The following is a 13400-nucleotide window of genomic DNA, read 5'->3' as shown; positions in this document are numbered from 1 at the left end:
AAAGTTAGCACATTTGCTAGTGTTTCTAAAATATACTATGTATTACTCATGTGTTATTTTTTAGTCATATTTATTTTTAATTTAAATTAAACTATTATTATAGCGTATAATCAATATGATTGATTTTATTTTATTAATTTGTCACGTTATTCACTCTTAAGATTATGAAAATTTAGGAGATCCTAATCTGTGATATTCGATTGTAATTATGAATATATATTAATTACTAATTTTCATGTCCTACGTATGAGAAAAATTAAAAAAAAATGTATTTATATGGGATTAGAACCCCATATATTTTATGTGTTTGTCACTATCTATCGGTTAATGTGAATTTTTATTTATGGTTTGAATGCAAAGATTCCGTTGATCTTTCAATGGATTGTATATAAATAGCATTGATAAATTTTTGTAACCTTCTAAGTTCGATTCATAAATACTCGAAAACCTTGAACAAATAGCGTTTTTAGAACAATCTGATATTAAAACGCCACACGACTTCGTACAACAATTATGGGGGTAGTAAATTATTGGTCAGCTATTAAGCTATACAAGTATCGTGCCTGTTGAAAACTCAACGTAGAATACATACAATTATTATTGTTGACCGCTTTTTTTAAATAATTAATAAATATATTTATATTAACATGAGAGCATTTATTTTATTCGAAGCTAACTTCAGAGTATTGCTCACTGTATTGATGGTTTATTTTTGATTGTGTAGGTTTGTTAGTCTATTAGCAAAATATTACTTAAATTTATATAAACTGTTTCATGGAGTTTTGCTGAAAATGCCACACGAGCACGTGCCACACCATTCACCTATTAAGTTTATGCTAATGTTTATTAAAGATAATTTTCTTAGCTAAAACTTGTCGCTTGTGAAATATATTAATTTGTTTATAAATAATAGTATATATAACTTAATAGTATATAAGATAATGTTATTCCAATGATAAGCATTGCACGATAGTTGAGTGGTATTGACCTAAAATACCTGGGTTCGAATCCTATACGAACCTTAGTGTTTTTAAATTTCTATCGTCGCTGGGAGATCAGAATTAGTGATTATTATATAATTGTGATTCCGATAAATCATCACAGATTAGATTTACCTAGATTTTATAATCTCACGGATGAATATCGTGATGATTAATTAAAATCGAGCTAGGTCGTTACATGTCTGGTATTGAAACTTCTCTAATGATCAGTTAATACAGATCATAGAGAATATTTAATATGTATAAAAAAAAATAGGGGTGGTGTCGACAATCCGTCAATGCTTGGTGATCTTTAGAGTGCCATACAGAGTCGCGATCGTGTCTTTTATTCTTACCCGTCGCGGCCGGAACGTTATCGCTCGAGATTGCTCCTCTTTCACGAGCCATCCAGCTTATCAACGAGGTTGCCACATACATACACGGATATTTTTGGTAATTGCTATAAGGAGCTGAAAAATAACGACGTAGGATGGTGCTCATCTATTTAAGATGTGCACCATAAATGTTTTCTTTATATTTAATCATATAATTTAGGGTTGGATCGCATTAGCGAAACTTGTCTGTTCATGATAGTCATTTTTGTATTCCAAATTAAAAAGTTTTATTTTATTTTAGTGGACTAAATGTGTTCAATATTCTACCCAGGTAATGTAACTATATCAAAATTATAAATTTCAATGTTCCATAAAATTTACAATTACTCCTAAATATTTTATATCATCAACTATTTCTATAATAGAGTTATCTATGTATTACTATTTTTATAATATTATCTAATAGTAATAATAAGCATACATGTAGTTTTATTCTTATTTAGTTTAAGTACACTATTTTTAACCACATTTCATTATTTAAATTATCTATAACTTTTTTAACATTATCACCTATGCAATATATTAAAGTGTCGTCCTTAAACAGATGTATTTTATATTTTTTTTATATTAATAATAAATATATAATTAAGGATAGATAGTAAAGCCTCAGACTAATAACTCCGAGGTGATGGGTTCGAGCCCCAGCAGCAGCACTAAAATTTTTATTTAAAAATATTTCGCTATTATTAAAAACCGTCCCCAGCTGCAGTAACATCTATTGGTTATAAATTATATTACACATAATAATTTATAATTATTAATATAGATGTCATTGATTCCTAGACTTTCAATCTGGTGGTTAATACTTACTTGTAGGTATTGATTATATCTGATTGACTTATTCAGTTGGTACAGATTTACCCTGTTGCAACGCATTGGGCTTACGCCTATCAGGTTACAATGAAAGATTTATTAAAAATAAATAAATATATTAGTTTCAACCGCATAAATACCTTTATTTTTAATTTTTATAACGTGTCTTAGAGATCGAAATTAGTAAATAATAAATAATATTAATTAAAAATGAGTATCATATATTATTTTTTTAATTTTCTATAAATTATGAATAAGTCTTTAAAAATAAAATCGATCTATGTCGTGCATATATATTTAATAATTTTAAGCTGTAGCATCACTGATTTAGAGACTCAGTATTTACTAAGTGGTTGCTGATTGTGTTTACTTGGTTGTTATGCATTACGCTAACGCTTATAACCTAGCAACAGAAAAATTACAAATCATTGATTACCATACTTTCAATCTGGTGGTTAATACGTACTTGTAGATATTGATTATATCTGATTGACTTACTCAGTTGGTACAGATTTACCCCGTTGTAATGCCTTGGGCTTACGCATTCTCGGTTACAACGGAAGATTTATTAAAAATAAATATATGTAATAATAATTAATATGTGCATTTGTAAGTGGTCCTAATTCATTCAAATCTCCTTTAATCACGTGCATGTATATATTGTAGGCGTGACGAATAAACTTGCTCTGCAAATTGTAATTATTTTTTACGCTTTTTCGAATAATTGCGATAAGTTCTCATCAACAATACTTTGTATCGCTTTATTATGCAAAACTACTATAGTATGATCACATACTAAACTGTATTAGATGTGATATAATATTTACATTATACATAAGCATTTCTAATTATTGGTTTAAGTCGCTGACTTGGGTTCGAAACTCAAACGAACCTACTATTTATAAATTTCTATCATGTTGAAGAGATGTTGTCAGCATTTTAATTATAGTTATATTGATTATCTCATATATTGTTATTCTAGCTTTCATAATATCGCGGATAAATATAGAGATGAGTAATGTATCGAGTCGTGTCTATATGATATTAACTAATTATTAAGTATATTTATTTTTAAATAATATTTTAGTAATTTGTAATCACCACCACGTTTACTAATAAGCCATACTAGCTTAACGAGCGAAATAACTTAAATGTTAAACAATGGCTCATTTGTAGTGGAAAGCTCGGGGCGGGTTTTGAACACAATCCTCTGCCACAATATCGAACGGGAGAGGATAGCGCCAATATTTCACGACGTTTCCCCTTTTCTTGCCTTCAGAGGAAAAGGAAAAAAAACTGCTGTAGAAAAAACGCAATTTTTACTCACATCTTTCAGGTCAGATTCACATCCGCAGCGTTTCTCGCGCAGTGGGGATGTTTCATCTCGCTCGCGACATTCATTTCATTCTTTTATGCGTAACATACGTTACATTTTCACGTATCTGGCACGTTTACGCGGGGATTTTGTACATTTTTTTCTATTACGCTCTCCGATTGTTTTCGTAAGCCTTTTTGTTGGAAATATTAAAAAAACTGGACCTGCAGCAATAAGCCAAAGAGATATATTGGATTGAAAATTAAAAAAAATATATAGGGATGTTTTAAAGCTTATTTAAAAATAAAATATTAGAAGTCCTTTCACAAGAATGAATATAATATTTTTAATCAGGTATCGATGAGTCGATATTAAATGTAAACTGTGTATTTTGATGATAGCAAAATTCTAAAAAATAAAATAATAGTAAAAAACTGATATAAAAAATAATAATGTAAAAATATGAGATTCATAAATAATGATGAAATTCGACAAAAAAATTGGATCGTTTACAAAATATTGCTGACGGTTTAGCGCAATATTTATGTTCTGTTTTTGAGGAATCTTTTTTGACACTTCTTTCTGAAATACTGACCATCAAGGACACTGAGCACTCAGATCCTAAATATGGCTTTAATAAGTAATTTTTAAGCAGAATTTTATTTTATTTAAAGGGTTGCGAATATGGTTTTCAATCGAATAATAAATGGAATATTTGTAAAATTTTTGTTTACAGGATCTTGAATGAAATTTGCAAAATATCTTAAAATAAAACAATTTGTATACTTCGTCGTTTTTTCATTCAATATACCCGAGTTACTAGTACCACTCCAAAATCCACGGTACTTTAGCACCTTCATTTTGTTTCGAAATGCGAGACAATGAGACGCTTCATCTCAAAAAAAAATGTTTTTCGCATTAAAAAAAAAATGTAAATAGAATGATTATCAGTTGTATCTACTATGACCGAAATTCACAGAATTCGTTTTATGAGCAAAACAAAATGTTGTAATGGCCCACTCTTTATTATCGTTTAACGCTTATCTCAAAAACAGATGTGCGTTACAAATTTTATGAAGTTCATGTTAATTGTTGTTTCAAGACGCAAAGATTTTATTTAAATCGGTTTAAGAATTTATATATAAGCAAATCCGCATAAAACAAACGCTGATACGGTTTCGATTTTCGTGTGTATCAGATTCGTTTCAAACATTATTATCTATTGTATATACAATAAATTTGATTTGTATTTAGAATATTTCATCAATTTTGTTGAATTAATTCAATCTCAGATGATCCTAATTCTGGTGATTTGAAAAAGCTCAAATGCCATCCGCCAGCATGTTAATAATAAATTGGGCGTTTTCCTATTGACGCCTTTACTGATCAATAAGCTTTTATTATTTTATAGTTAGCGCGTTTATTCTATTAAATGTCGGTCTAAGGACAGCAATGGCGGAAAGCCAGTTAAAGCGAAAATACAAAATATGTTTATTAAATTTAAGCTTAGAGTCTAGGTATTTAACGCTTGTTTTCCATTGACATTATTGCCCTCATTTAGGAGAAGCGTTGGTAAAGTTTGTCTATTTATTGTGAAAATAATTGTTTTTGTTTTAATTCGGTGGATTTTAATTTTTCACCTCTCAAAATATTTATTTTAGATTTTAAAAGATTTTTATAATTAATTCGCGATTGGTAAATTCCAGTTAAAATTACTGTATCGTCAACGTAGCAAGATAAAGAGGAACGGCCCGAGCAAACTTCCCTGAGGAACGCCAATTTTACCCGGGAACGAGTGTTCTTTAAAAATATTTTCTACGCTGTTTTTTCTAGTTGTAACAAGGGCATTTGTGTGGTCCCATCGTTTACAGTATTGTCTAGTTTATCCTTATTGATGAATGATCATTTTTGGTCACAGTCATTAACGCGAGCTTCAAGAATGAGATCTCCAACAAAAACATTGATCAATATCGATAAAAGTTGAAATAATTATTGGCAGATTTTCCGAAGATCTAAAGAATTTAGATCATACTTTCTCATTATTTTTTATCCATTTAAAGTGGACTTCAGCTTTGGATTTCCGATTTATTCCTGAAACGGCAGCTAAAGAAATAAAATTAGTGAAAATTCAAGAATATCACTCCTTGAAAATATATTACAAGGCAAGAAAAGCTGCTTGTTGACTTATTTTGATTCTTAGTAAAACATATTCCTATGAATCACTGTACTCGTCTATGAAATTTATTAAATCAAAGCAATGTGCACTTCTCACGAGCTACAGCTCTAACAAAGTACAAGCCAGACTTGAAACTCTTTCAATAATTAATTCACTATTTAATTTAAAAAAATAATGTTCATTTGTTCTTTTCTTGTTATAAATATTATGAATTTAAATAATATATAATTTATATTAAACGATTCATTGAGTCATTGTTTTTGATTCCCTTGAAAAAAATATTGCAGCTCTCGTATTTAAGATTCTTGTATGTGGCTCATACTGGTATGAAGTTTAGTCACCTCTGGTAAATGATATATCTATTTAGAAACAAATAAATCCTAATATATTGTTGATCAACAATAAAATGGATATTATGCTAAGCAATTATAAATATGTAAAATAGTTTCAACCAACTTTTCTCGTGCCATTTAAAATGGTCTTATCTTCTTATTTATGAATAAAAATAATCTCTGTGATACATACATAATTGTTTTGGTTAATTCATATTTCGATTCTAGTAACATTTTTTTGAAACGCTATGATGACGTAGAACCAGCAGCTCGGAAAGCCACACCCTTAATACAAATAAAAAATGGAAAATCACCCCTTAATATTAACTAAAAATATAGCAGAAAAACGTAAGCTACGCAAAAAGTGGCAACAATCAATATTACCAAGCAACAAAACAAAATTCAATAAAGCCGTTAAAAAAATCAAGGCTCTATTAACAACTAAAAAACGATTCAATTCAAAGTTACTTTAAGAACATGTCAGCCTCAGTAAGAAACCATTACACGCTGTGGAATGCTATGAAGAAGCTAAAGCAACCCATAACATACTAGCCGCCAATTAGAAACGAAAACAATAAATGTGTTAGTAGTGATGAGGAAAAAGCCGATACCTTTGCTGCTAATTTGAATGAAGTATTCGCATCATACGATTCTGCAACAGAAACTATAATAGATGCAAAGTAAATCTCAGATTATCTAAAAGCACCTCTTTGAAGCGAGTCGAATAATTAAGAGATTTAAAGTAAAACAAATAAATAAAATAACAGTAACAGACACAAATCCAAAAAAGCGTCAGGTTTTGACTTAATATTAGAAACATAATAAAAAAATTATAGAAAAAAGGAATCAAAATTATCTTTATATTATTTATTGCCATATTGAAGCTGAAATACTTCCTCGTCTTGAAAAGTAGCAGATGTAACAATGATACCAAAACCAAGAAAACTACTACGACTTGTGCTGTCAAAAAATATTCGAAAAACTTTAACTTCAAATAAGCAATTATCGAACCAGTATGGACTTACAGGATTTAACTTCGGTGAAGTGCCTGTATTTCCAAACAGGTATGCCAAAAGGGAGGGAGAGAGGAGAAATTCCCGTGGCCCCTTGAGGGCCCGTTACTGGAAAAAATGTTTATAAAAAAACAAGAAAGAAATAAAAGGAGCGGAACATTGCATTCAAAAGAACCCACTTTCAAGATAGTACTTTCACAATAAACATTATTATTTAAAGGGACAGATTGTAGTTTTTTGACGCGGCTCTGTTTGCGTTAAAATTTGTTTGCAAATTATTTGCCCTGCTTCCAAGCATCGCCATCTTCCAGTTATTTTAAAACAAGGTTCTACGAATGCTAGTCAACGCTCCCTAGTCAGTTTCCAACGAAGTTATAAATAACGAACTTAGGATGGAATTCATAAAATACGATATAACGAACAAATACACTACATACAGAGACAGACTAAAACTCTACCCAAACAAAATGGCAATCGAACTACTTGACTGTAAATATGACGACACCAGACGACTTAAACGATTTATACCATCTGAAATATCAAACAGGCATGACAGATAGTAAATTAGTATTAACAATTAAATTAGTATTATATAAATTAAATTAGATTTTGTAATAATAAACATGGAGAAGCATCCAATGGAATGCTTTTTTATATGCCAATATCACAATGAAAAAAATACTTACTGTTTATGTATAAGCTGTAAATAAATAAATAAAAAAATATTTAATACAAGTATCGTATACATAAAAGTTCTATACTTAAGCATAATAACCTTGAGTGAATTTTATTATAATACTACAAACCTTCGTAATTGCAAATTTCAAATTTATGTTTGTGTTAGTTTCCTTTAACAATAAGCATACGTTAAACTATTAAGCCAACAGGCAAAACTAGACAACCCTTTAATTGTAATTATTTACTCGAATCAGGAAAATCCATATAAGCCCACACAAAGGATTGTCGAAAAATTATTTTAAAATTTACTGAATTTCACTGCCATTCAAGTCTGTATATGGAGCTAACCATTCAGAAATGCATATACTCCATTGATTAAAATTTCATTATAGCGCTACACTTCACCTTTGATAAAACTAACTGACCGGTTATGTATATGTTATATTATTAATCAAAAGAGTGTATTGAATTATGCATTAATCATATTTATGCGCCATTAAGAATTTATATTCGAATATGGAAAACGCGCGCACTTATATTATGTTATATATCCCATGTATGTACGTGTGTGTGAAAGTTTCTCGCTGCGTTTTCCGCTTCCGCCCTAAAACCGGTTTTAAGCCTGGCTTAGCTTTCGCGAATGCGGCGTCAACAAAGGCTAAGGCTCTGCCCGCCGGAATTTTCACATTCTCATCGCGCGACTCCAGCGAGTCTACTGCTCTTGCGCGCTCAGAATGTGAGCCTCCCCCGTCGCGAGCTTTCCGAAGCGCGGAACGGGCACAGTCGGAGTTGGACACCCGTTCGTGATAGACGTGTACATTCTCTGAAATAATTGTAATTTTAAAACACAACCAAAAAAAAAAAAATAAACGCAAAAACGCGCAATACGACAAAAAACGCGAATCAAAAATAATAATATACACACATATATACATATATAAAAAAAAAGCTTCCGCTTCCGCGTTGTTTTCTTTGTGTCAAAATTGACTCGAATCGATATTATAAAGACAAAGTGCAACAGTGCTCCCCCCCCTATCAAATTACACAACGCATTTGAATATATATAAATTTTAAAGTGTCGCCATACTGAATCAGGACCGATGCTTCATTACGGTATTTATTTTATTATTTAAATTTGAAATAAAAACGAGAGTGTATTCGGTGCATAAAGGACTCGCGTCTCATTACGGGACTGAGGAAGCAGAGTGCCGCATAACTCCCCCCCACTGCTGTGCCGCTATGTACTAATTTCTGTATTCAATTTTTGAATGCGACCCCCCCACGACGGGTACACGGGCACAGTGCGCGCGCTACACTGGCGCAGTTTTGTGTCTAAAGCGTGCCAAAGCCGGGCATGAACCATCTCATATGTACATATGTGTATGTTAGAATTAATGCTTCGGAGTTTTTTCGCGATGGGTTATTATATGCGTCTTACGTTTCGGCATGCATATTTTATCCATTATCACGGCATATATACATGTATAATGCTACATCTGAATGAAGCCGCAAATATATTTCTAGTTCTAATGCATTTTATTAAAAATATAATAAATACATCAATGCTTTAAAGGCATTAACTATTTAGTTATTATTTAATTTTAATTATATAAATATAAAATCAACCTGAGATATATTAAAATATTTCACAAAGCAATGAACATCTTCGATTTTCTATGTCAATAAACCTTACTGTTTCTATTACTAAGCAACATAAAAATAATATAATACTAAAGGACAACCATAATTATATGATAATACAACAGACAAGGTTGATAACGGCAATATAGGATTTTTTGTTAAATATATGGTTTCTAATAAATAAAGTTAATCGTCTCTTGAACTAGTTATAAGTATTAATTAAATTTTAATTATATAATTACAATATAAATATTTGCGAAAAAAACACATTTAATAATCACGTTGAAAATATGTTTGCTGAAACGTAAGCCAAATGTAAGTAACGATCAAGACAAATCTTTAAAGCCCAATATATTTTTATGAAGCAGAGTTTAATCCACAATTAATTTTATGCCTGCCATGATAATGAATTTTAAGGATAGTGTTAAAAAAAACTTTTGCTATAATTTGTGATCATGGTATAACCACCACTGCCGAAATATTAAATAAATTTCAGTCGCTCAATACATCTGATTTTTAAACTTTACACAAGCTTTCGTCAGCGATGTAGTGGATATTTTCAAGTGTTTCTTTTGCAGCATCTACAAACATATGTGTCATGATTTTGAAAAATAATAGATAAGAAAAAGTATAAAGCACGTGAAGATGTCCGCCACATTGTGCCAAAAATTACCATTAACCGCAGAAAAAAATTGTATTTAAGAACAACTTCCAATAACAATTGGTATTGTGGAATAGGGGAATAGAAAACAACAGCTTTTTCTTAAAAATATAATTTAAACAATAAATATAAAAATGCTTTTATTATATCTATGTATATAAAACATTACTTTTATTAGTAAAAATTGTGTTTTGTAGACATATTATTATATAAACGCAAATTTATTTGCAGTGGGTATTAATCATGACACGAGCTTTCATCTGCAAAGTAGTGGACATTTTTAAATATTTATTTTAAAAAACTATTCAGTTTTTGCAAGATAGATACGTATGTTTGAAAATTAAAAGATTCGTGAGGATGTCTACTATACTGTGAACGAAAAGGTACTATTTAACAAAGAAAAGTACTTTTTAAATTGTAAACAACTAGTGGGATTAGTTTGTGAGAAATGAAGGGAAAGATCAAACGCCTTCTGCTTAGAGGCCAAAGAAATATATACAATAACAATATCGTATAAATCTAATTAATGTAAATAATAAATGTATTGTTTATATTTAATTATACATAATGATTTACATATCATAAAACATTAGTTGTAGGAGTATAAATTGAATTCTGTATTTATTTAAATAAAGGCTAATTTTGAGAAAAATTTTCAGTCTCAACGTAATGGCCATCTTCACTGTTTTTTTATTTAGCAGCATACTTTATTTTTATGCAAAAACAGTATAGCCCTAAAACATATCTGTCTATCTTGATTTTTGCATACGGATGATGCAAAAAATATTAATGTTTTCAAATTGCAGATAGATACGGATATTGCAAAAAAATTAAAAGACACATGAATATGTCTGCTACATGGCATACGAAATATTGTGCTAAAACTTACTATTTAGGGCAGAAAAAAATATTTTTTTCCGTTGCGAAAAAAATATATGCAAGTTAAATATAAAAAAAATCTAGCTTCAGTTATAGATTTAAATAAGTTAAATATAGAAAATATAAAGTCTTATTCTTAGTTATAAAATGTGCAGCATTAGTTGTAGGTTTTAAAAGAAAATGTTCTTAATATATATCTATGTGTTTCATAAAAAAATGTTATGCATGAAAAAAATATATTGTGCATAAAAATTTTTTTTCAGGATTTCCGTAATGAAGAGTATAGGGATCTTACAATTTTATATATTATTGATATTTTAATATATACATATGTACATATATGCAGAATCGATTTTTTATTTTTAACAAATACTTTGGCGCAACGGCTGCGCCGTAGCAGACGGACTACGACAAGAAAACAGTGAAACGTTGCGGGAATTGATTGGATTTGAACAAATGAGGGGTCGGTTTGGTCGGTTGCTTTGAAATCGTATCAGAGGCCCTTTGTTCGGCTGTGATTTATCAGAACTAATGATTGTAACCGGCTCTAATCAATCCCTTCTTAATAATATAATGAAATTCTTTATTTGTAGTGGTAAGTCTTCCTGTTTAGTCCTAAATAAAATTGCTTGTTATTTTTGAAAAATAAATCTGTTCTTTGATATTTTTGGTACATATGTAAGTTCAATGATCTGAATTGGGAGTAAAAAGGGCATTTAAAAAAAATAATATGAGTTGATCGACTCTAATATGATACAAAAAGGTCATGTCATGACTATTATCTCTATTATTCCATGACTTTCTGGATCAATACAGTGAAGTACGAGATAGTTTTGAAGCTTTTTTATTATGAGATAATAAATAATATTTTAAATAAAAATAAAAATATTTTGTGTATTGATTCTAAGCATTTAAATATACAGTTATTTGCTATTAAAATTGTCTTAAAACAATCACTTAGAAATTGTCGTTAATACTAAACACAAAGAACTTTAGTGATTTTGTCGTTTTTTCCATGTTATCCATATTTTATTTCCGTATATATTTTGTAGGCAATATTTTTTATATTCTGAAAATTTAAAAATATACCTACCCAATAAGCTATACCAACTCCACCCCATTTTATACGCCCCAAGTTTTCTTTGTTATACTCTAAAGCTCCCGAAATTAAAAGCTTGATGAAAAATCGGTAAACTGTTTTTTATACATTACGTGTTTTTGTTCTCTTTAGACAAAATTAATCTAATTTTATTAATGGTACATAATTATTTCATTAATATGCAGAAATATTATTTTAATGTATTTATGTCTATACTGTCATATTATTAAAGTCGTTACTTTTTATAGCTATAGTATTCAATTTTAAATATTGATATTGCCCCCTTTAAATTATATTCATCAGATATAAAATACTAATGTCAGCGTTTTTTACAATCCGTAAAACATTTGTATAATGCAGTAATTTTTTGTCTATGTTCTTTTAAAGCCACAGGGAGTCATCCCTAAGAAATATTTTATCTGAAAATTAACGATTACGTCGTTTTTTGAGTCAAAATTTACGAATTTACAGTGTGAAAAATTCAAGCATGGGCATTTTCTTTAGATTGCCTCACGTAAACAGTATACCACTGTAAGGTTATACTTTTTATTGAGCGTATGACCTGATGGAAATAATTATTAGTAAAACATGTGGTTGTAATATGGTGAGGTGAACTTTTCCATTTGATCGTACTTGACGTGCTTTTTTATTCGTGGCGTTTGGACTGTTTGAGCAAATAAGATGCTGTTCTTGTTGAAATTTTAATAGTTTTAAAATTATTTTAGCTTCTATTCAACTCCTGTCCAAAATGACTATTTTTTCGGACCAATTTCCAAATTTTTATAAAATGCTCAAAATGTCAATTTATTTTAAATATATATACTATATGCTGAAATTAGTATAAAAACATTTTTCAAAATTTGTACTAATTTATTCAATTATTTAACGCAAAATTTAATATTAATTCTTTGTGTGGTTATATTTAAAAGAAAGAAATCACCAAGCGTGACAAAATGGGTCGTCAATACTTGGCTTTAAAATACAAACTACGCATATTATATAGCTGATTATAAACATGTATGTGATATGCAGTAGGATAAGCAGAAATTCATAAAATGTCATTGTTTTTCTATATCACAATTAAATTTAACGTCAGAGTTAACGTGTGTGCCAATTTTGGTCAATGCATTTTTTTAGGTTAGGTTACATAAGTTTTTTTTATGTTTTTTTTATTGTTTTATTTATTTCTTTATTCAATAATGTATTTGTTTTATACAAAATGTAGAAAAAAAGATGTAGTAAAATAAAATTATAATTATAGTATCATATGTAAACCATATGTAAATATTATATCAAATTTAATTAATGAACAATTTATCGCTTTAATCAATAAAATCATAGGACTACAATGAAATATATTCGGAAAATTACAATAAATCTAAATGCATTCCTTGAATATAGAAACAAGTTTTTTGATC

At 29.3% G+C, this 13400-nt stretch overlaps 1 protein-coding gene across 7 annotated transcripts in view; it reads left to right on the top strand.

Annotated features, from left to right (window-relative positions):
* Positions 1 to 13400, top strand: part of LOC148230041 (cytotoxic granule associated RNA binding protein TIA1) — a 235738-nt gene that overhangs the window by 83340 nt on the left and 138998 nt on the right. For 2 of the 7 annotated variants that reach the window (XM_088198261.1, XM_088198264.1), the window contains exon 1: positions 8478 to 8536. The exons of 1 other annotated variant lie outside the window; for it this stretch is intronic. Coding sequence is in view for 1 of the 6 variants with exons in the window: in XM_088198266.1 (XP_088054392.1) it covers positions 8803 to 8815 (13 nt within the window). In the remaining 5 variants the exon portion in view is untranslated. Of the gene's footprint in view, positions 1 to 8477; positions 8816 to 13400 lie in introns of those variants that run through there. 4 more of the 7 variants (XM_088198266.1, XM_088198263.1, XM_088198265.1 and 1 more) reach the window with 4 other exon arrangements.

The sequence above is a fragment of the Plectrocnemia conspersa genome, unplaced genomic scaffold (genome assembly GCF_051122295.1).
Source record: "Plectrocnemia conspersa isolate PC_06_02 unplaced genomic scaffold, ASM5112229v1 ptg000011l, whole genome shotgun sequence".
NCBI lineage: Eukaryota > Metazoa > Arthropoda > Insecta > Trichoptera > Polycentropodidae > Plectrocnemia > Plectrocnemia conspersa.
This window is presented reverse-complemented; position numbering and strand designations above follow the sequence as displayed.